This window comes from Ceratotherium simum, chromosome 33 (genome assembly GCF_057802395.1).
Source record: "Ceratotherium simum simum isolate JZ-2026a chromosome 33, ASM5780239v1, whole genome shotgun sequence".
NCBI lineage: Eukaryota > Metazoa > Chordata > Mammalia > Perissodactyla > Rhinocerotidae > Ceratotherium > Ceratotherium simum.
The window spans coordinates 3,864,808-3,890,300 of record NC_141932.1 but is presented as its reverse complement, the minus strand read 5'-3'; the positions used below and the strand labels follow the sequence as shown (position 1 = coordinate 3,890,300).

The 25,493-nt window shown below is 38.1% G+C and overlaps 1 protein-coding gene across 2 annotated transcripts; it reads right to left on the bottom strand.

The window, feature by feature from the left end:
• Positions 1–253: 253 nt before the first annotated feature.
• Positions 254–21,142, bottom strand: ZNF583 (zinc finger protein 583). 2 transcript variants are annotated; one of them, XM_087421050.1, is made up of 6 exons: positions 21,071–21,142; positions 19,457–19,634; positions 19,097–19,197; positions 13,146–13,272; positions 12,762–12,857; positions 254–8,033 (listed from the first exon to the last, which is right to left on the bottom strand). In XM_087421050.1, the coding sequence occupies exons 3-6, from the start codon at positions 19,103–19,105 to the stop codon at positions 6,556–6,558; spliced, it is 1,710 nt and encodes a 569-aa protein (XP_087277176.1). In that variant the 5' UTR covers positions 19,106–19,197; positions 19,457–19,634; positions 21,071–21,142; the 3' UTR covers positions 254–6,555. The 2 variants fall into 2 exon arrangements, with proteins under 2 accessions (XP_087277176.1, XP_004439165.2); XM_004439108.3 differs by lacking the exons at positions 19,097–19,197; positions 19,457–19,634; positions 21,071–21,142 and having other exon boundaries at positions 13,146–13,284.
• Between the last annotated feature and the right edge of the window lie 4,351 nt (positions 21,143–25,493).

Sequence of the window (25,493 nt, the reverse complement as noted above, 5' to 3'; positions counted from 1 at the left end):
GGCTAAGAGAGATCACCTTGCTTTTGAGAGTAAAAGCTCTAAGGACCTTTTATTTATTTATTTATTTATTATTTTTTTATAATTTTATTTATTTATTTTTCCCCCCAAAGCCCCAGTAGATAGTTGTATGTCATAGCTGCACATCCTTCTAGTTGCTGTATGTGGAACACGGCCTCAGCATGGCCGGAGAAGCGGTGCGTCGGTGCACACCCGGGATCCAAACCCTGGCTGCTAGCAGCGGAGTGCGCGCACTTAACCGCTAAGCCACGGGGCCGGCCCCATCTAAGGACCTTTTAAATCTAATATCGTCAGATGCCATTTTTTTCATTCCAAGAGACAGAGCCTGGCAGAGAATGAACAATTGAAAGCAGATCTGTGAGCTGCTGATCTCTGATGAGTCTGAGCACGTAAGTCTAGCTTGCCTGAGGCTGCACCATAAATGCTCTACACCTTTCAGTTACAGGAGCTGGTAAATATCTTTTTCCTAAGCTAATTTGAATTGAGTTTCTGTCAGAACCCTGATTACAGTTGCTGTTTCTCCATTTACCAACTTTGTATACTTTTTATAAGTCTTCCTTATGAAAGATAAGGATTTAACTCATTCCACAAAGTGAGTCATGTATTAGCTCCTCTGATGTATTTTAACTTGAACTATAGCTAACCTGTATTTCTTATTCTGTCGGCTTAAGGCAGATCTCTTGAATCCCCTCTATGTATGATCAGAACATTTCTCCTTATCCTGGCTTCAATCTCTCATTTCCCTGTCAACGTCCCACCATCCAATCTATCAGCTATATTTTGCCTTTCACATTATTAAGTAGATATTAGATCTATACACATACAGAAACAGAGACTTTAGTGATTTGTGTTTATATTTTAAAGTTGAAAATAGCATTAGATCATTATCACCATATAAATATTACTCTCTGAAGAGTCAGAGCCAAGCAATGTGTGAAGATTACATTTCCTTCTCTAAGGTTTCTAATATTATGATCCCAGTACCCACTTAAAGGAGTCTATTCCTAATGTCAGTCAAATGGATTTTCTTTTTTTATATTCTAGTTATTTTACAAAATGATGTCACATTTTACGGGGGCTTGCTTTATATTGGGACCATGATGTCTGGTATAGCTTCTCCTTTGTTTTTCCCAGAGCCAATAACTGCCTTTCATTTCCTTCTTCCTTAAGAACAACTTTTGTCTTCATCATATTGCTAAAATCTTCCAATTGCATACTAATTCTGTTTAATGTAACCCATTCCATTCTTCCTGAAGATTTTCTTGACTGACTCCCTGGATTCCTAACCTACCAGTAATTTGGTCTGATTTTTGCAGAATGGTCATCCTAGTCATCCTTAACACCACTTTCCTACATTAGATCCACTATTTATTGAAGCATTTCCTGCTGCCTTCTTCCTTTTCCATCCAAATTTTGCCAAAGCTAATCCTTTAAAACCTAATAAAGGATAAGTGGGAGTAAACTGAAATAAACTGAATATACCAATTATCAATATTTGGCCTCATATTGTTTGGGTATAGACTTCTAGATTCAAAGTAATTTTAACCTCATAACTTGGAAGGTGCTGTTTTGTATTCTGTCACATAATATTGTTCATGGGAGGGAAGGCTAACACTATCTGGATTGTTCTTTTTTAGGAGACATTTACATTTTTTGAAAGTTTCCAGGATGGTCTCATCTTTAGTATTCTGAAATTTCACAAGCATATTTCTGGATGTCTTTTTTTTCTATTGTAGGTGTGATTTTTTCCAGTTCAGCCTGTCCAACATTCAGTGAATTATTCCAAGCTGAACATAACTTTCTTTAGTTTAGAAAGAGCCTTAATCATTTATTTGATACATCCCTCTTATATTGTCTGTTAGTTTTTTTCCAGAACTCCTATTAGTTAGATGTTGGACCTTCTAAACTTCCATGTTTCTTTTTCTCTCTCATTTTCTTTTTAATTTATGACCTTGGTGAGTTTCCTTAATTTTCTTTCAAAACTTCTAAGTTTATTACAGCAATAATATTTTTTTGTTCTTAGTAGTTCTGTCTTGTCTACTTCTCTTTTTTGGTAGCTTTCCATATTTGTTTTAAAAGTGCACCATCTGTTCAAATCTCAGACTAACATCAACTTTTATTTTCCTTCTCTTATTGCATAACTTTCCCCACTCTGGGTTTAGTTCTGTCTCTTGGTCTTTATTATGCTGATAGTTTTTTCATATGTGATGATCCTTAGCTGTCTGTTCATATTTATAAATGATATGGTTTGATTATCCTAGGTAGATAGCAGGGGCTTCTTTGGATATTCTCACTGTAGATCTGTTTCCCTGAAGGAGAATCTCTGTATGCATGGGAAGGGCTGGCAAGTCAATGAAAGAATCTCCAAATTCCAAAAAGGTTTCAATTTAGGCCACCAATTTAGTTCTCCATAAGTTCATTCAATTTTTCAGTTTAAATTTTTTAAATTGTATTATTACATTCTTGTTTAAAACTTCAAACGTTACAGATAACACTAAATCCCCTCTTAACCAGAATATTCAATCCCAGTCCTCTCCCCAGAAGCACTTAGCAGTCGGATGTGTGTGTTCAGAACTTTTTCTAAGCATTTGCATACTTATATAAATGTACTAGAAATATATTTTAAATATATAATACTCTACTATTCTGCAAATTTTTTTTCATTGTCTTTGAGTCAAATCAATATCATCAGTCCATTCTTGTAAACTGCTGCTAGTATTTCTGTCATGCCTCTATTGATGAGAATTTAGATTACTTCCAGCACTTCATGTACTAACCATACTGCCCTCCAAAGGGGCTATAGTGACCATTTAAAAAATTTCAGTGCCTCCAAAGTGGCAGTGAAGGGGGTACTCTTTTCTCCACACAACTGTCCACTTTTGATATTACATTATTTAAATTGCAGCTATTAATACTAGAGAGGCTAAACAGGGACTCATATTTATTGGCCATCTGTATTCTATTAATCGCCCTTTCCTATCCTTTGTCCATTTTCATTCTTCCTTAGTTGTTCTGTACTTATTTATAGGTATTCTTACATCTTTGTTTGTATTATATTACCAATATTTTCCTTTCTGTTGCTTTTTAACTTTGTTTAAAAGCATGCTTTTAATATAATCAACTTCATTAATCTTTTCCTTTATGGCTTTCATTTTTGTCTATTTTAGAAAGATATGTCCAACACCAAAGTCATAAACATATCCTACTGTGTTTTCTTCTAATGATTTTACTTATTTACTTTTACATTTAGGGTTTTATTGAACTGGAACTCATTTTTGTGAACGGGGTGAAGTAAGGATTGCATTAAATTTACTTATAGAAGAGAGAGTGGAATGGGGAAGCTGTTAGCAGGGGGTACTAACATAACTTTCACCTAGAAAAGCATTTAACAGTCTTGTCATCATGTCTCCTCATTGCCCACAGCTCTACACAAGCCAATTCGAAGCCTGAATTTCTCTAGCGATTGTTTGGGCAGATTGGCTCCCATTACTGAAATCCCTAACATTCAAACATTTCAGGTAGAGCTTCTCCTGCTACATTTCATGAATGAGTACTCTTCTCCCTTTTGTCTTTTAACTTTCATCCACTGATGGCCCTTTCTTTTGTGCTTTTTTTGTTTGCCACGTTTTACATTGTTTTATCTGTTTAATAGGGGGAATATAAATGTGTGCTGTTTGTTAACTGCAAAAGAAAAATCTTGGTTTTCCCAATGAAGATTCTGATATTGACAAGTTGCCTTTCAGAAAGGTTTTACAAATTCATACTCCCTCACTTCAGTGCATAGAACTATCTCCTTTCCTATGCTTTTGCAGTGCACATTTTTGTTATCAATGTAATATTGAAAAATGGATAGTTCATTGGTTTAGCTTGTATTTCTTCTGATCCTAGTGAGATTCAGTACTTACCACATGTTCTTCAGTCATTTGTTGCCTCTTTATACCCTTTACCCCTGAGGGGAGGAGAAGTATCATTTTCTAAGTGATTTGTAGGAGCACTTTTATGTTAAGGATATGGATTTCATAAGTTATATATGTTGTAATAATTTTCTCCAATTTTTATGTCTAAAAACCTTTTGGGGGCCGGCCTGGTGACACAGTGGTTAAGGGCGTGTACTCCACTTCAGCGGCCCGGGGTTCACAGGTTCGGATCCCAGGTGCTCACTGATGCACCGCTTGTCAAGCCATGCCATGGCAGTATCCCATATCAAGTAGAGGAAGATGGGCATGGATGTTAGACCAGGGCCAATCTTCCTCAGTAAAAAGAGGAGGATTGGCATCGGATGTTAGCTCAGGGCTAGTCTTCCTCACCAAAAAAAATAAATAAATAAAAATAAAAAGATAGGGGGCCGGCCCCATGGCGTAGTGGTTAAGCGCACGCGCTCTGCTGCTGTCGGCCCAAGTTCAGATCCTGGGCGTGCAGCGATGCACTGCTTGTCAGGCCATGCTGTGGCAGTATCCCATATAAAGTGGAGGAAGATGGGCACAGATATTAGCCCAGGGCCAGTCTTCCTCAGCAAAAAGAAGAGGATTGGCGTGGATGTTAGCTCAGGGCTGATCTTCCTCACACACACACACAAAAATAATAAAAATAAAAAGATAAAAATAAAATTAAAACCTTTTGTTTATACTATTGTTGACTATGTAAAAGCTTAATAGAGGTCTTACACAGTCAAACCTAGAATCTTTGTGAGTGTGTGTCTGCTGGATCTCATGTCATGTTTAGGAAGATTGTTCTCACTCTGTGGTTATAAAGTGTGTTAGTGTTCTCTAATAACTCTGTTTCACATTTAGATAAAAGAATGAGAGGATTGTTTCTGTACAGAGCAGAATCAATTTTACCAATACTATTAGGCCACTGACATGAAATACCACCTTTATTATATATTTTCTTTGTGTGTATATCTGTATGAATGTATATGTGTGTATGGTCACATGCACACAGTGTTTCGAACCTTATAAAATTCTTCTTAGGATTTTGTTAGGTACAAAGTTTCTGTAGATTAATTTGGAGCCTGCTAACATCTGTATAATACTGAGTCTTCCCCTACAGAAGGATAAAATGTCTATTCAAGTATTCCTTTTTATCCTGCATTAAACTTTCATCATTTTGTTTGTACCTGTATTCATATGTGAATTGGTTATTGCATTGCTTCCCTACTCAAAGCCTTCAGGAGGCAGGAAGCAATATAAAGTATAAAACAAGTCAGATGTAAGGGAACAGGGAGTGGTTTGAACTGTGGAGAACTGGAAAACAGATGCTCACCTAAAGGGATTCATATTCATTTTAAACTTGATGCATACCAAACCAAACATGTTTGTGGGCAGCCAGTTTGTGAGTACTGACATGTAATTTTGGTTTCTTTTCCTCTCTAGTTTTGGAATTACAGCTTAGAAGCTTAACAACTTTTTCTATTTTAAATAGAATATGGTTATTCTATAAATATTTTAAATAGACATAGGTTTAATACAATTCATCCACCTGGAATTAGGAGAGTTCAAACTTACACTTTATTTTCTATTCTTCTTTGGTTATTGATCATTTTAAGTTTTCTGTCTTTTTTTAATATCTATTTTGCCTTTGTTTAAATGTAAATGATGAATACATCTCAGTAAATTCTACTTATCTTATTACAAGTGATTTTTTAAATCTGGCTTCTTAGAACTGTTGAATATCTAACGCAGTTAGTTTTTTCTTACCAACAAAGTCATCTCTCTATATATTCATGCTGAAATAGAAGCTACCATCTTACTCTATATCATCACAGACTCGAACATCAATCCTACTGTATTAGATACCCTTGTCACCCATCTTTAGAACTATGACTACTGTTCTTAATCAAAAATCTTTACAATCTCTTGAGTTTTGAGCTGCTACTGCTTATTTCTCAGCTGATCATTGCTGAGATGATCAGGTCTTCTTTGTATACCAACAGTATCTTTTTATCTTACATTAATACTTATTGAGTGATTACTTTATGCTAGGCACTCTGCTGAGCAATTTACGTGCATTATCTCATTTAATTCTCCCATTAACTTTTGAGGTAGTACCATTATTATTTCCATAATATAAATAAGACGACTAAAGCTTACAAAGGACAAATGTTTCTCCAAAACCAGAGGGCTAGAAAATGGAAGAGCAAGGATTGGAACTCAGACCTATTTGATGCTGGAATATGATTTCTTAATTCTGGATAAGTATCTAAAGAATGAGATAGATACTGACATGAGATAGGGCTTTGGAAGGTAGACTGGAACAAGGTATTGGGAGGGGCGATCTTCTAGGCTATTCTGAGGAATGTGTGCTTTAACCTAAGAACTGTGGGATGCCAATGAGGGGTTTTAATGAGGGAGAAATGATATTATCAAACTGTTTTTAACTACAAGTTTGGCTGCAATGTGGACAACTGGCAAAGGAAATGGTAAGTACGGGGAGACCAATTAGAAAGCTATTTCCATAGTCCATGTCAAATAGATTACTGTGTATTGGAAAAAGATGATGGAATGGAAATGGATTAAAGGAGTCAGATTCAGGGCATATTCAGGAGATAAAACCTACAGGTCTTGGCAGCTGACTGGACATGGAGGGTGAGGGAGAAGAAAAAGTCAAGAATGACTCCATAGTATGAATTCTCTCATGATGAGCAAGGTGTGCACGCTGCCTGAAAGATTTCCTGCAATCCTTACATTCATAGGGTCTCTCTCCAGTATGAATTCTTTGATGTAGAGTAAGAGATCCACTATAGCTAAAGGCTTTCCCACAAACATTACATTCATAAGGTTTCTCTCCAGTATGAATTCGCTGATGTTGAGCAAGGCCTGCATTCTGGCTAAATGTTTTCCTACATTCCTTACACATATAAGGTTTTTCTCCAGTATGACTTCTCTGATGTTGTGCAAGTGATGAACTATTGCTGAAGGCCTTCCCACATTCAATACATTCATAGGGTTTCTCTCCAGTATGAACCCTCTGATGTTGATCAAGGTATGCAATCTGGCTGAAGGCTTTCCTACATACTTTACATTCATAAGGTTTTTCTCCAGTATGAACTCTCTGATGTTGAGCAAGGTGTGCATACTGGCTGAAGGCTTTCCTGCATTCCTTACATTCATAGGGTCTCTCTCCGGTATGAATTCTCTGATGTACAATTAGGTATCCACGATGGCTAAAGGCTTTTGCACACACATTACATACATAAGGTTTCTCTCCTGTATGAATTCTCTGATGTTGAGCAAGAAATGAACCATTACTAAAGGCCTTTCCACATTCAATACATTCGAAAGGTCTCTCTCCAGTATGAACTCTCTGATGTTGAGTCAGATGTGCAATCTGGCTGAAGGCTTTTTTACATTCTTTACACTGATAAGGTTTTTCTCCAGTATGAACTCTCTGATGTTGAGCAAGGTGTGCATTCTGGCTGAAAGCTTTCCTACATTCTTTACATTCATAAGGTTTCTCTCCAGTATGTATTCTCTTATGTTGAGCTAGGTTCGCACTCTGGCTGAAGGTTTTCCCACATTCGACACATGCATAGGGTTTCTCTCCAGTATGAATTCTCTGATGAAGAGTAAGAGATGAGCTCTGGTTGAAAACTTTCTCACATTCACTACATTTCAAAAGTTTCTTTTCTACATAGACTTTCTTATGTTTCATTTGAACAGATTTTTTTTGGTAACTTCTCTTTTGTGGCTCATGCTTATGTACTCTTCCTTCGGTGGGAAAACTCTGTTTTATAGCAAATATTGCATCCTGATGGAAAGTTTGCCAAGATTTAGTATATTCATTACTTTGATCTTCAGTGCGGATTTCTTTATGAGTGATGATCAATTGACTAGAATGTACTTGCTGACTTCCCAACTGGTTCTTAAACCAGTCCTCACTTTTACAGTCTTCTCTCAAACTGGTGCAGTCGAGGCTATAACTAAGATGGCTTCTTCCCATTGTCGCTACTTTGGATGATTCTTCATAAATAACTTGCTTTGATGAAAATTCATTGTTTTTAAATGCATACTCCCAATCTAAAAGACAGCAAGAACACAAATGTCTTCTGTATTTATGCATTAGAAGAGAAGTACTTCTAAAACAAAAATTCGTGAATAAAATACATAAGCAGTTTGAGGAATTAACAGCTGTTAAATGCAGTCTAAAAAGTAAGAGATTATAAAGAATGAGAGCTTAATAAAATTAAGGAACTAAATTAATCATACATAAACAGTAAGGTAACTATCAGAAAAATTAAAAAAGAAGTCATCTAAAATCACAATCATCATTTTATATCTATAATAATATAACACCCAAACACCCTTCCTCTCTTGCCTCAGGTTATCCTGCATTCAAGCTAAGTTCATTATCTTTAAAAAACTAATGTCATGTCAATGTGGCTAAAAAACCTCCGTAAGATCTTCAGACCCAAAGACACACCAGGTATTAGTTGCCTTAGGTTGTACATGAAACTCTATGGTTAAACTTCTGCAGCCTGAAAAAGGTCTTCCTGAATATAATTTTCTATGTGATACATTCCAACCAAATGTAAATTTTCAATTGATCCTGAAGCTAAGGTGCCTTCGTATAGAAGTAATTATGAATCAAATTGCTTGATTTTATTAACCTACCACCAGCCTTAACTTGCCTTCCCCTTTCCATTCCCAAATCAAATCACTTCTTCTGCTCAAGACTTTCCAATGGTTTCTCACCACATTTATAATAAAACCAAAATTCCTATTATGGTTTATAAAACCAATGTAGCAGATGAACATAAATGTAAAACCTTTAATAAAATTATAGCAAATCAAATCCAGGAAAACATGAAAGCATAATCATGACCAAGTAGAGTTTATCCCAGGAATGCAAGGTTGGTTTAATATGTGAAAATGAATCATTGTAATTCACCACATTAACAAATTAAAGATGGAAAATCAATGATCATTTCAATAGATGTAGAAAGAGTATTTGACTAAATTCAACACCTATTTATTATAAAACTTCTCAGCAAACCAGGAATAGAAAGAACTTCCTCAAACTGATAAAGGGCATCTAAGAAAAACCTATAACTAACATCAACTTAATGGTGAAGGACTGAATACATTTTCACTTAAGATTGAGAAAAATGCAAGTATATCTGCTCTTACCAATTCTATTCAACATTGTACATGAGATCCTAGCTATTGCAATAAGTCAAGAAAAAGAAGGCATAAGGATAAAAAAGGAAGAAATAAAACTATATTTGCAGATAACATGATTGTCTATGCAAAAAGTCCTAAGGAACCTACAAAACAACTACTAAATAAATCTAGCAAGGTCATAAAATATGAAGTTAATATAAAAATCAATATACATTTCTGCATACTAGCAGCATACAATTGGAAAATGGAATTTTTAAGAATTCTATTTATAATAGCACCAAAAACCCCCATAAAAGACACAGGGAAAAAATTTTTTTAGATATATAAGACCACTACATGATACTACAGAACATTACTAAGAGAAAGAAGACTGTAATAAATGGCTAAATAAACCATATTCATTAACTGGAAAATTGAATGATGTTAGGATGTCAATTCTCTCCACACTGATGTATAGATTCAATGTAATCCCAATCAAAATCTCAGCAGGTGTTTTGGGTAGAAACTCCCAACTTCATTCTAAAATTTATATGGAAATATAAATGATCTAAAATAGTCAAAGTGATTTTACAAATTGAAATATCTGATATCAAAATTTACTATAAAGCTACAGTAATCAAGAAAGTATGGTATTGGTGAAAGGATAGACATACAGATCAAGAGAACAGAATAGAGTTCAGAACTAGACTCATGCATATATGGTCAACTGATTTTCAACAAAGGCACCAACAAGGCAATATAACAGGGAAGGGAAGGTTTTTTCAACAAAGGGCACTGGAGCAACTGTATATCCAAATGGGGAAAAAAAATGAACCTCAACCTCTGCCGCACACAAGACAGAAGAAAAATTAGCTCAATGGATCATATACCAAAATGTAAAAGCTAAAACTTCACAAATCATAGGAGAAAACCTAGAAGAAAATCTTTGTGACCTGGAGGTAGCAAGAATTTCTTAGATATGACACAAAAAGCTCCAAACAAGACAAATTAATACGAACTTTACAAAAATTGAAAACTTTGGATGTTCAAAAGACAGCAGTAGGACAAAACACACACACACACACACGCGCGCGCGCGCCGCAATTGGCATACATATATCCCAATACATATAAATGACAAAGGACTTGTATTAAGACTATATAAAGAACTCTTACAATTAAATGAGAAACAACCCAATAAAACATGGGCAAAAGATTTGAACAAATACTTAACAAAAGATATATGAATGGCCAATAAGCACATGAAAAGATGCTCAACATAATTATTAGTCATCAGAGAAATGCATATTAAAACCACAATGAGATACCACAACACAATAATCAGAATGAATAAAATTAAAAATACCAACAATACCAAGATATGATGAGGATGTGGAGCCACTAGAACTCTCATATATTGCTGGTGGTAATGAAAATGGTACAATCATTTTGGAAAACTATTTGGCAGTTTCTTAAGAAGTTAAACATATTCCTATCATATGACTTAAGTTTTTCCACTTTTAGATATATGCCCAAGTGAAATGAAAACATATGTCTACACAAAGTCCTGTGCATGACAGCTTCATAGGGGCTTTATAATAGCCAAAAAACTGGAAACAACCCAAATGTCCATTAACAGGTGAAGGGAAAAACAAAATGTGGAATATCTACACAATACACTACTCAGTAATAAAAGGGATAAACTGTTCATACTTGGGTAACAATATGGATGATTTTCAAAATCATTATGGTGAGTGAAATAAGCCAGACATAACAGAATATATACTATATGATTCCATTTTGTTTAGATGCAAACTAATCTAAAATGATAAAGATATGATTAAGTGTTTGGAGCCGGGAGTGGAGAAGGATGGACTGCAAAAAGGCACAAGCAATCTTTTGGGGTGATGGAAATGCTATATCATCAATGTGTCTTGACTATGGTGACGGTTTCATGGGTGTATACAACTGTCAGAACTCATCATATTGCATAATTTATATGGATGCAATGTACTGTATGTAAATAATTCCTTAATAAAGTTATTAAGAAAAAAATAGATGGAAACAAAGGTAAGTAAAGACAGACTTTGATAACATAAAAAAGTAAAATTCAGTATATATAACAAGCTCTTTACACTGAAAATAGAGACTACACCTTGGAACCTATGGAACATTTACAAAACTAACTATATATCAGGCTATACAAAATCTTCAAATTGGTAGAAAGAAGAATTAGTACTAATTACTGTATGAGCAAATATCATAAAACAATTTGATCAAAATACAATAAAACCAGAAAACTTTCTTTTAAACAACTCTTGTGTGAAAGGGAAATTTTTAAAAAGTAGGTTACCTAGCAGATAGCAGTAACAAAAAAACTAAATATAAGAATCTTTGGAAGACAGCTGAAGCTATATTGAGAGGAAAATTCATAGCCCTTAATAATTTCATTAGTGAATAAGAGAGAATGAAATGAATAGATTAAGCTTGCATTTCAGCAAAATGGAGAATAAAATAAACCTAAGAAAATAAGGAAAGAATTAGTAAAGAGAAAAGCAGAAAATAGAGAATTGAAAAAAGAAGAATGGTAACACTAACAGATAAATCCATAAGCTGGATTTTAAAAATAAATAAAAATAAAATTGAGTAGCAACCTAATAATTTTTTTAAAACAAGAACAGCTATACAAAATAAATTAAAATTGAAAACTACTATAGCTATAAAAGAAATAAAAATATAAGATTATTTTGCTTAGATTTGTGAAATAAATGATAACCTAAATGAAAAGGATAATTATCTAGAAAAATAAAAATTTATAAAATTTAACCCAAGACAGAAACTGTAGAGAGGCCATTTACCAGACAGGACACTGAGAAAGTTGTCTAAGATACACTTCCCCACAAAGGCCCCACCCAGTACAGGGTTTATATCTCAAACTCTAAGACTAGGGATTCTCATCCTTTCACACTAACATCTCTAAATCAGACTTTTTGTTCTGAACCTGTCTCCCTCCAATGGCATGTTACATTTCTTCACTTGGAAATTTCCCCATCTCATAAAAATAAGTTTCTTATGTCCCAAGCCAAATTCATCATCTTTTCCCCTACCAACCTTGTTTCTATTAAATGTTGTTTCCAGTTATCCAGACTTGAAAATACAACTGGAAATGCTTTCTTTTTTTCTTTGATGGTTTTGAAACCCCTGAATAATCACAAGAATTTAACAATGATTTTCTCAATGTAGAAACTCTGAATCTTGGTAAAAGAATAAGTGAAAAATAAATGAATCAATCCTTCAATCTAAAAGGAATGAGTGAAAAGGAAAAAAAAAAGGCATTGGTATGTCTGGATTTTTAAAAATGTGATGGAGCAACTTGTGCAAAACTAAAAAGCAAGGACAAGGAGATGCTGTGACGTTTGGACCCAGAGAATAGGAAAAGGTTATCAGAGAAGACAGTAACGTGTGAGAGAATATATACAAGGAGAATAGGCTGGGGAGCTCATGCTAAAGATGCCTCAATGTCTCTTCCCAGGCCTTGAGCCTTTAAGAAAAGCTACCCAGGAAACATGTTATGAGCTGGAACCTTTCAGAATAGCTAAGCTTTTCCTTGCAATGGCCTCTACCTCCCTAGTTCTCTCTCACTCACCAGGGCATGTGCCTCTTGTCCCCTCCTTCTTCACCATCCAGGGCTCTTTTCCTTGCTCCAGTAATGAGATCACATCTGGCTTAGAAACTGAAACTCCTGCTTACAAGAAATAAAAGGGGAATTAGCCAAGCCCATAAATCAGATCAAGTCCCTTGGTCATGAGGAAGGCGGGGGCATTATAGAAGGGAGCTGAGGAAGAGAAGAAGTATTCTAAGAATGGGGAACATGAAGTTGCAGGAATAGTCTAATGAGGCTGCCAATTCTCAACCTATTTTGGGGAGCATAAGAAAGAGAAATTTAGTGAAGTACATCAGAGGCTTCCCAAACACTACATTGGAAAGTAGCCCTATATGCCGATTCTGAATTATAGGGAGACCTCCTTACCCAGTGATACCAGGCTCCTATAGTTCTCCAACATCACCCTCCTGTACAAATTCCTCTGAGCAGGGTTCAGCCATTCCCACTCCTCTTGAGAGAAATCTACAGCCACATCCCCAAATGTCACCAAATCCTGAAATGACATAAACATATCCTTGCTCAACTAGTGTTCTTACCCTGATATGGGCATAGCTTGAAGAGTTAAATTGTCTATACTTTTAGAGAGAAATATTTCATATAGTGAAATTTTCTGGGAGTATCTTAGGTTCTGAGCAACACATGTCAAGTAATTGCTACATGACTTCACTGTGCTTAGTTTTGATATTCTGTCATGGAAAGTGTGCAATTTCAGAAATAGTCTCTACTGATGAAGAAAAGATTTATAACACACAAAAATGGGCAATAAAAGAACATTGTAAACAATCAAATGTAAAATATTCACATTATTCATACTACTTGCTAGAGCATTTCTCAACATGGAAAATCAGAATAGACTGGGGCAGTGAAAAAAGGCTTCAAGGAGGAGGCAGGAACATAAGTTAAGCCTTACAAGACATATGTGGTCTAAAATAGCATTTTTCCAAACTCTACAATGGAATGGTCAATGTTCCAGCTATATCAATAGCATATATATATAGGAAAATATATTTGATGCTTATAATATTGATTTTCTAAAATTAACTACATATGTAATAAAAATAGTAAACAATTTTTATAGTGATTTTGCAAAAATATAAATTAAACAAATGTATACCATAACAGAACAATCAGGGGCAACAAAAGATTATCTAACAGCTCTCGATTACCCCACTAAGTTTCAAAGACAGTTGGTAACTTATCATGCTACCTAAGAGACAAAACAATAGTAATTTAAGCACTATAAATTAACTTAAATAGTAAACATTCCAAATGTGATAATGAAGTGCATCAAAAAATACCACAGGTCTTATTAGAGGAACATACCCAACTGTGCATGTCTAATGAGCAAGAGAGTTTTTTTAATGTTACACTACTGCTCTCAAATAATACGACTGTAGCTTCAATTAAACATCATTATAACATGGAATAAGACCTAGTCTGCTCCCTAAAAATTCAAAACAGGTATTCTTACTAATGAGGTAAATCTGCTCCAGACTTATCAGGGCTTGCTGTATGGCTGGTATATGCTTCTTAGGTTTGGCATGTCACCAGGCAAAGCCTATGCTTGGGCTGGCTGATATCCAGATGCACTCAATGATACACACCTGAACAGCTGAACCCACTTGTTAAATACTGAAATACCGCCACACTGTTTGGTAAGCAGCTACTGCACTGAGCCCTGCTAGTGACCTTCCCAGGTCTCCCCCAAATTCAGTAACTGAAGGGGAATGCCTAGCCTGCCAGTAGCCTCCACGATACCAGCTGGGGTAAGTTCTGTTCTGTGCCCTCCCCTTCGTGCTTGTCAAATATGAATGTCACTCCTATTCTTTTTTTTTTTGAGGAAGATTAGCCCTGAGCTAACATCCGTTGCCAATCCTCCTCTTTTTGCTGAGGAAGATTGGCCCTGGGCTAATATCCATGCCCATCTTCCTCTACTTTATATGGGGCGCTGCCACAGCATGGCTTGCCAAGCAGTGCGTAGGTCCACGCCTGGGATCCAAACCTGCAAACCCTGGGCCGCCGAAGCGGAACGTGTGAACTTAACTGCTATGCAACCCGGCCAGCCCTGTCACTCCTATTCTTAATGTGACTCTGCAGAGTAATGCTCCTACTGAAGATGGATTTAAGCAGATCAATGATTTTACACAGAAACATTTTTAATGGAAAAAATGAATCAATATGTGAATTGCTAGTGCCTGAGTAATGGACAAAAATGTTAAGGAGGCTATAAGGGAAGCAAAAGTATGAGTCTAAGGAACATCAGTTACATGCATCAGCTTCCATCTTACATGCTTCCATCTCTAAAATACTTCTTAATACAGGGAAATCTGGGAAGTGAGTAAAGGATTCAAGAAAGGAAGGGAACATGAGTTGGATCTTAAAAGACGAAACTTGTGCTAGACAGGGCTGGGCACTGTCAATCGTCAATTCTATTAAAACTCAAACACTTCAATACAAACTTTAAAATTTTGTGCAAAAAAAGTGTTCCACACACATCATTTCTTCTATAGACAGGTGAGGTAGCTTTTGCCAGGTAAAGTTCTCAAAAGACATTTTTTAGTTGCACACACAAACTAATGGATTCCAGGTTTCTATTGTCTGATTGACATTTTCCTCTCAGCCAATGAGACTTGAATACCTTCAGATATTTTCACATTCATTTTGATTTGATAAAACAGGAATTTAATCTAATTTTGTCATCATTAAAGAAACTTAGAAAATAATGTCCAGTATTTCTATCCTCAGTCAATTTTTTCCCTTTTTAAGTTAAAGAACTGGAAGTCCTCCATGTCCCACACCGACTCACCATGTCCACCTACCTCCTAGAAGCAATCAAAATTTACAGTTAGTGTATATTTGTTCAGATGTTTCCTTATACAGACATGTCTATGATTATCCATACATATTCATTTATTTCACATCACTTTTGTTGGATGGATAATATTACCTGGTGTAAATATGCCATAGCTTATTTACTAACCCTCTGCTTATTTTCAGTTATATGAATCTTAATTTTTCACTATGATGCTGCAAAAGTCTCTAATTATTTTCTTATATTCCTAGAATTTTTTCTCTCCATTGAGACTAGGATTTCTCAAACTTACTTAACTTTAGAAAAAATTTTAAATTACACTATTTTGACCAAGCAAGAATAGGAGCTAATGAAAAAATAATTCAGGCTAGGAGTAAAGTGTTGACCAAAGAAATACTGATAGGGGTTTTTCAGGTAGAAGGAAAATGGAAGGAAAAGGAAAATGGAAGCATAGAAACACAGGAAGAAATTAAGTGCCCCAAAACAGTAACTATAAACTAAATATCTACTAATAATATCTTGGAGTTAAACCACTATAGGGGTCTTATCTTGTTCAGGAAGTGGTAAGAGTACTAATTATAGAAGGAAGATTACAGAAGGAAGAAAGAAGATTATTACATAATGAGTAATGGATACATATTATCCTAGAGTGGCCACTAAAAGAATAATAAAAATAATGTATAATTAACTAGATAATAAGGAAAAAAATACCTAATTTATCCAAAAGAAGGCAAAAAAGGAGAAATAAAGGAACAAAGAACAAATGAGATAAGTAGAAAATGAATTGCAATATGGTAGACTTAAACACAAATAAATCAGTAATTAAATGAAAGTGTACTAAATATTAATTAAGAAGACCAAGATTATCAGACTGGATTTTTAAAAACCAACATTTTGCAAGGAGATACAGGGAACTGTGGAAGGTACACAGGGCCACGGGAGTGCCCTGCTGTGAGCATAGTGAATCGTGAGAAGGCATAGAGGATCGTGGGAGGCACAGGGGATTGTGGGAGGCACAGAGGGCCAAGTGCCCAGCTATGAGCACAGGGGGAAAATAACCAACCAACTATATGCTGTTTACAAGAGGCATACTTTAAATATAATCTTTACAGAGAGAGGTTCTCAAAAAGCGTGCATTAAAATCATCCTGGGACTCAATAAAATTGTGGTTTCCTGGGCCCCACCACCAAAGACTATGATTCAGGAGGTCTGGGGTGGGTCCTGGAAACAGCAGTTGGACTGATGGGCTCTGTCTATTCTACACATCATACCCTCTGCTTTCTCCTTCCATTACCAATTCAGTGGTAGGAAATAAGAGGTAGCTGCCACTCTGGTCTCATTCACAGAATTACAGAAGAGGAGGAGCAAATGCAAAGGTTCAGAGACAGGAAAGGGCTTGCAAAGTTTAAGGAACAGCAAGCTGACCTGTGTGAGTGGAGAAGAGAGAGGTAAAAACTTGTGGAGAATAAGGTCTGGCGTAGCCAGAAGCTGGATCACCTATGGCCTTATATGCCATGGTAAAGACACTGGATTTCATTCCAAGTAAAATGGGCAGCCCATGAAGGTTCTTGGCAAAGGAATGAAATGATGTGCTCCATCACACTGCACACGCTGCTCCACAGAGTCCTTCATTATTTTCTACCACCTTCTTCAAACCATCACTCACTGTCACCTGTGTTACTGACCCTCAACATATATGACCACTTCACACATCTGACACAGCCACTAGTGATGTGGATATGTCACTTTCCTCCCTTGGCCTCGGCCTCTGTTTCCTCATTTGTAAAATGAATGACTTGGACAAGATCACCCATAATTTTCTTTCTGGCTTTATCATTTTATGAGCCTAGATCTGTGGTGTCCAATACACTAGCTACTAGCCACATGTGGCTATTTAAATTTAAATCAATTAGCATTACAAATTCAGTCTTAGTCACACTAGTACATACAAGTGCTCCACAGCCACATGTGGCTAGTGCTACTGTACTGGACAGTGCAGATATAGAACACTTCTACCACCACAGGATGCTCTACTGGGCAGTGCTGCTCTAGTTGATTTCTGCTTCTGGCTCATCTTCCTCTTTACAACCATTCTCTATATTTTCATCTAGCTTTTTTTTAAGGAGTATTTCTTTTTTCTTTTTTTTTTTTGAGGAAGATTGGCCCTGAGCTAACATCTGTTGCCAATCTTACTCATTTTTTCTTTTGTTCTCCCCAAAGCCCCAGTACATAGTTGTAAATCCTACTTGTAGGTCCTTCTAGTTCCTCTATGTGGAATGCCGCCTCAGCATGGTTTGATGAGTGGTGAGTAGGTCCACGCCCAGGATCCGAACCGGCAAACCCTGGGCCGCTGAAGCAGAATGCGCAAACTTAACCGCTACACCACTAGGCCAGCCCTGTATGGTTTTATTTTTTATATTTAACCTACAGAATGTATTTAACTTTGAAGTATGAGGAAGAAATTGTTTTTCTAAATGAATAATCCATCCCTTCTCCACTGATTTAATATAACATCATTACATTATCATATAATAAATAAATGAGCAGACACTAAATGCCAGAAAGACAAAGACAGTGTGTATTTTTATTTACCATGGTATTGCCAGCACTTAGTACAGTAAGTCTTTTATAACTATATGTTCAGTCAATGAATAAATATTTTCCCTTCTTGTTTATATTTGCATTTGTTTCTGGACATTATATGCTGATCTTTTCATTTGTTTCTTCTGGCTCCCATTCCACACTACTGTTTTCATTATTATAGATGTATATAGCCATTTTTTAATGTAGATTCAAGTACTCCCTCCTATTATTCTCCTTTTTCAAAAAATTTCCTGCTATTTTTCCATATTAATGCCACTAATCTTAATGGATGACCTAGAATATCCTAGCCATAGCCCACCACTAACTCAGAATGTCCCTAAAACAGGACCTCATTACTCCCATGGAATCCTACTTTTCAAAGCCCAGAGTGCCTGAAAAAATCCCTGCCCTAGCTGACGCACATTTTAATACTCAAGACCCAATACATCCCTCTCCTCAAGATCACCTTGAGCAAGAGACCTTGCCATGTACTATGACTAAGACTACCCAATAGCCCCCGTCTTGCCTTCCTCTCAAACCAAGGTCTGTGGAAAAGCTCTAAACTAGTGGTCACATCTGAGCACACACCGTGACCTCAATGAAACAAGTCCCTATAATGAAGGCTTTCATATCCTACTAAGGAGTGTATTTTTGCCTCTTGAGAGCTCCTAACAGAACATTTAACCCACAGGAGGTGCTACACTCTTTCTTGAATGAAGATGAAAAGGCTGGCTGAGGAATAAAAAAGGAAGCTCACTGGGCTTCTGGGGACCTCCTTTTACTGGACTGGAGAACCTGAGGACCAGGTCACTGAATGAATGGGACTTTGTTAGGCTGGGGAATTTCAGAAGAAAAGCAAAATGTTCATATAAAACCTGAAACACAAGGCACTTCAGGGAAAAGAGAAGAAACACTTCATTACCTTGGACATGGCTTTAAGAATTTAAGAATTTATGACAGCTCTTCTGTCCTCCTCCTTCAGGCTCCTCTCTGGGAGAAGGGCAGTGTCTGGAGAAAATAGAGCTGGAGAGGGAGAAAGAAACCATAAAATGCCAGGCCTGCCCTCAGCTGCCAGCATCACCAGCCTAGAAACCCTCCTTTCCTTCTCTTTGCCCTTCTCCCCCCCACCACAGAAGTAGATTAGAGGTATCACTAAATTGGTTATTCCTATCTAAATTTACAATTCTTTTTCCCATGTGCTTTAGATCTCAAGAACGCAGTATAAACTTTCTGTGCATAAGTCGCCTCCTCATTTATAATTATAAAGAATAACAGTATTTACCCTTCCAAATGGCACTACCAAGTAAGGATTATTTCCCTCTTCACACAGGAAGGCTCTTCATCAGTGAAATTATTCAAGGCTTCATGGTAGTAAGTAATTGAGTCCAGATGGAAGCCAGGTCTGACTTGAGTCTTTCCACCAGATGACGATGTTGAAAGGGACAGTATCCCCACCCTTTCTACAAAGATGAGAGAGAAAGCATCTTTACACGGAGTAGGCATCAGAGGGGTCATGTGGTCCAGAGGACACTGGACCAAAGAGTCAGGACATCCTACTTCTGGTCCTGCCTTAATGACAAAGTGCACCTGAAAACTATACCTAATCTCTTAACTTTTCTGAGAAATTTCCTTAGAGAGAGATGGAGGGAGGACTAAGTGTGAACAGTCATCAAAACCCCTTAATCATGAGTTATTTTCCACTAAACCTCACTGCCTTGGCAAGTAAAGCAATGATCTCCAAAGCAGCATAACTTAGTGTTAAGAACTACTGCGTTTGGGGATCAGAAGCCCCGCACTCAAACACCCAATCCACCACTCACTAGCTCTGCAACCTCCTTGGAGTTAGGAACCACTCCAAACCTCAGTTTCCTCATCAGTGAAATGGTACCTACTCTCTATCAATTGTTGGGAGGATCATGAAATGATCCACATAAAACATTTACCACAGTGCCTGGACATCCTTGTGCTCAATAAATGTCAGTCATTCAGTCATTTATTTTCATAAATAGCACACAGTAGGTCTCCCCTTCCTTCTTCCTCTTCAATTCCTCACTAGGAGAGGAATTAAGAGAGGGATGGAAAGACCTTCTGTGCCAGAGAGGGCTGAGGTCCAGCAGCCTGTCTCTTCCTCTCTAGCTTTCTCCTCTTCTTGGGCTGTCTTCCTCTCCCTTCGTCTCTCTCTCCTTAAACTCCATCTTTTCCCCTTCATCTCAGGCTCTACCCCACGACACAGCCTCTCAAACCCTGGAGCACACTGGCCTCGCCAAGCACCGGCACAGCCTGCCGCCCACCACTCAAACCACACAGTCCCTCATGCTGGCAGCTCCCCTGGCAGCCTGTGGACAGTCTCAACACTGCAGCCCATCCTCCCCTCACAATGGGTCACACAAGGCCCCTCCTGGTCACACTGTCACACTGACATGATGACACTCGGTGTTACATATCACGACACATAGTTCTAAGGTCACACAATCTCACGCAGTCTCATATCACCACACACTGCCACAGTTTCACACAGTCACACTCACTGTCACATATGGTCATACACATTCTTAGTCACACATGGTAACGGCCTGACACTGTCACACACATTCTCAAGCATTGTCACACAGTCTCACACGTGTCCCACACGAACGGGCAAACTGTTCACACACAGTCACACACACTCACACTGTCTCACAAACGGTCACACGGTCTCACAAGGGTCCCATGCACACGGTGACACTGTCTGCACACACGGTCCCGCACAGGGTGACATGGTCTCAAACTCCCACACACATTCTCAAACACTGTCACCCACGGTGACACGGTCTCACACACTGTGACAGGCCCCCTCACAGCCCGCTCCAGCACGGCAGGCCCCCCCTAGGCGCGCGCTCGCTCCCGGACTCCTCACCGCCTCCTCCCTGCGGGTCGGCACCTCCCTCCGCGCGGTCGGCGGAGACCGGGAGCCGAGCGCCCCCGCGGGCCGGGGCGGGGACTCGATCGCGGTCCGACCGGCGGACTCACAAAGGGGCCGCGGCGCTCGGGCGGGCAGCCGGGGCCGGCGGCAGTGGCCGCTGGGAAATGGAGTCCGAGACCGGGCGCGGCGCGGCGCGGCGCGAAGCATGCTGGGACTGCTCTCCGAGAGCCCCGGGGCTGGCAGGCGTTTCCTTCCTCCTCCCTTTCGAGTCGTCTCTGCCACGGTCCCTCACCCCCGACCCTCCGACCGAGAAGTAGGACCGGCTCAGCCCTCTCAGGCGGCCGGACCACAGCCCCCCACCGACTCTGGCCCAAGCCTAGGCGGGCCAACTCGGACTACGCAAGCGCAGCCTGTTCGGGTCCCCCGAAGGCGCCCAGAGCCGGTGCACGCGCCGCGCGCGAGGACGGGGGTGGGATGCGCACTCGCGGTGGGCGGGCCGGCGACCCTGGTCCGGCTCCAGACCCGGCACCGGGGAAAACGGAGCTGGCGGGGCTGGGCGTGGGGACCACGGCGCGCTGGAGAGGGTCCGGGGAGGATGTACGTGTGGTTAAGAGCTCAGGTTGCCCGGGATTTCTTTCCTCTCTTTATTTTTCTGTTTCTTCTCTCTCCTCCTTATCCTGTCCTTCATTTGCCAATTATTGAGCGCCTACTATGTGCCAGGCACTGTTGTAGGCGCTGGGGACGCAACTGTGAACACGCAAAAATCCCCACCCGTGGAGCTGACATTCTCATGCGGGGGAAATTCAATACAAAACAAAAGGATACTGGTAAATGTTGGGGATTGTTACGTGTTATAAAGAAAAGCAGAGTATAAAGATCACTCTTGCAGTTCTTCATTCTGTCAGTTATACCCTCTTGTTCCTATTCAACGTGTCTTTGAAAATATTTTATAAACTCCTACCTCTAATCTTAACACCAATTGATGTCTCAACCCTTCTCAACTCAACTCAAAATTGGGTTATAGGCTCCAATGCTTCAGTGTAAATTGTCTCACCAAAGTCACCAATGACAAAAAGCATTATATGACCGGGGAATTTATATATTGAAAAAATCTTAAAAGCAAATATTTACCAAGATATTGAAACATTGTTTATAGTAATAAAATGTTGAATGTAAACAATATGATCACAAGTAGAAGAATGATTAAATAAATAACAGTACTTTTATGTGTTTGAAAAGTATATAACTTATAAAATGATTGTGTGATGATGGAGCAACATGAGGAATACTTTTTGGGTTAAGTTTTTCTTTAAGGAGGAACAGAGCTATTACAATTGCACTAAGACTGCAATAATGGAAAACTATTCCTATGTGTAAAAAGTAAAAGACACACAATCCGCAAAAACTGTGGTTGGTTTTGTGTCTGAGTGTTGAAATTATGATTGATGTCGTCCCCCTTGCTTTTTCAAACCATACAGACAAACCTTATGTAAATTAAGAAGATCAGTAAACTTCCAGATTTTTGCAGCCTTTTACACATTTCACAAATGTATGAAGAGATTGGGCATCTTTAGCCTGAAGAAGATAGGTGGTAACACTTTTCATTTTCAACCATTATCTCTTACGCTGCTTCTGTTGGCAAAACTCTACAAAGCTTGGCAATATAGTCACTAAGTGAATTAAACTTAACTTTGATTTGCATAAAAAACACATTTATCATTTTCAAGTCAGTAATCAACAAACAGATGTCTGCCTGGCATATCTAATTTTTTTTTTTTGCTGAGGAAGATCCGCCCTGAGCTGACCTCTGTTGCCAATCTTCCTCTTTTTGCTTGAGGACGATTCGCCCTGAGCTCACATCTGTGCCAGTCTTCCTCTATTTTGTATGTGGGTCACTGCCACAGCATGGCCACCAACAAAGTGGTGTAAGTCCATGCCCAGGAACTGAACTCAGGCCGCTAAAGCAGAGCACGCCAAAGTTAACCACTAGGCCATGGGGTTGGCCCCCTGGCATATCTAAATTTAATGTAATAGTCTCTGTACATAATCTTGAGTACTAGAGATTGTCAATGCAAATAATCCATAATCAATCTAAAAATCAAAATTGGGTGAGTTTATTATGAGCCAGGTCTGAGGACTATAGCCTGGGGGGCTTCATTCCCCAAGGAAGGAAGCACACCCTAGAAGTGGAGTGTACAGTGCAGTTATATACTGTCTTGGAACAAAGAGCATAAGTCACATATGAGAGGAATATCTTTTACTACTGTCACAAGATGCTTAGCTGACAGAGCAGGTCAGTCACAAGGTTAGCACAGCAGGTCAGTAATTAATCATCAGTTTCCAGGAAGAGATGCTTTTCCTTAAGGAAATGCTGATATGGGAGAAGCCACATCCTATCTTTAAGGGCATCATTCTTGTCTTTGGGACACTGTAAGTGTTTAAAGTAGATGTATAATGCATGCTCAACAGGCCACGTCAGGCCTTTCTGGAAAAACAAGGTCAGGCCGAATTAGTTCTAAACCAAATGGCTTCCTCATATACTCCAATATATCTTATTGATTTTCATTTATTTATCAAGACAAAATATGGACTCCTCAGAGACAGAAGGACCCATTTATTTTGCCCTCAATGGTCACAATGAAGATGCAATATATTTATTTTTTCATGAGTTAGTATTGGAGCAAATTTAAGTCTGTAATCTATTTTGAGTTAAGTTTTTAAGAGGTGTGAGGTCAAAGTTCTCTTTTTCTTTTCTTTTTGGCTACAGATGTCTAATGGCTCCAGCACCATTTGTTGAAAGAGCTGTTCTTCCTCCATTAAATTGCTTCTGTACCTTTATCAAAGATCAGTTCAGGCCAGCCACAGTGGCATAGTGGTTAAGTTCGGTGTGCTCTGCTTCGTTGGCCCACGTTTGGTTCCCCGGCGCAGATCTACACTACTCGTCTGTCAATGGCCATGGTGTGGCAGCGGTTCACATACAAAAGAAAAGAGGAAGATGGGCAACAGATGTTAACTCAGGGTGAATCTTCTTCAGCAAAATAAATAAATAAATAAAAATCAGTATCTGACAAGTACTTGTATCTAGAATCTGTAAAGAATACTTAAAATTGACTAATAAAAATACAAACAACACAATTTTAAAATGGCCAAAGGATTTGAATAGCCATTTCTCCAAAGAAGATATCCAAATGGTCCATAAGCACATGAAAAAGTGCTCAAAATCATTAGTACTTGGGGAAATGCAAATCAAAACCACAATTACATACCAATTCCCACCCATTAAGATGGCTGGAATCAAAGTCAGATAAGTGTTGGTAAGGATGTGGAGAAATTGAACCCTCATACATTGCTGGTGGGAATTTAAAATGATGCAGTTGCTATGGAAAAAATTCTAGACATTCCTCAAAGTATGACCCAGTAATTTCAGTCCTAGGTATATACCTAAGAAAAATGAAAACATGTATACATGCAAAAACTGGTAGACAAGTGTTCATAGCAGCATTATTCATAATAGGGAAAGATGGAAACAACCCAAGTGCCCATATTATTCAGCCATAAAAAGTAATAAAAGTAATGAAGTACCGATACACATGCTACATGGATGAATCTTGAAAACATTAGACTATGTGAAAGCCAGTCACAAAAGACCACATATTCTACGAGTCTGTTTATATGAAATATCCAGAACAGGCAAATTCAGACAGAAAGTAGATTAGTGGTTGCTTTGGGCTGATGGGAGGGAATGGAGAATGACCACCAATGGATACAGGATTTCTTTTTCTGGGGATGAAAATGTTTTAAATTTAGATATGGTGATAGTTACACAACCCTGTGAATATACTAAAATACCATTGAATTGTATACTTTGAATAGGTGAATTGCATGGCATGTGAATTTTATCTCAATAAAACTGTTAAAATCAGTTCAGCATATTAGTGTGGGTTTACTTCTGGATTCTCTGTTCTATTCCATTGACCTATGTGTGTATCCCTTTGTCAATACTACATTGTCTTAATTACTGTAGCAACATAGTAAGCATTGATATTGGGTAGAGTAACTTCTCCCACTTTATTCTTTGTCAAGATTATTTTAGCTATTTTAGAGCCTGTGCCTTTCCATATAAATTTTAGAAAAAGCTTATATATGTCTAAAAAATATCTTGCTTTTATTTCCTTCTTTCTGCTTGGTTTGGGTTTATTTTTGCTCTTCTAGTTTCTTGACACAGCAACTTAGAATATTGACACAGCAACTTGAGACCTGTCCTTATTTCTAACGTAAGCATTTAGTGCTATCAATTTCCCTTTAGCACTGCTTTAAATACATCCTACATATTTTGTTAGGTTGTTGTAAAGAAAACCTATGCTCTTCCCCGTTTCTCCTTTACTACTCACACAGAATACTTCATTACACTTCTGAC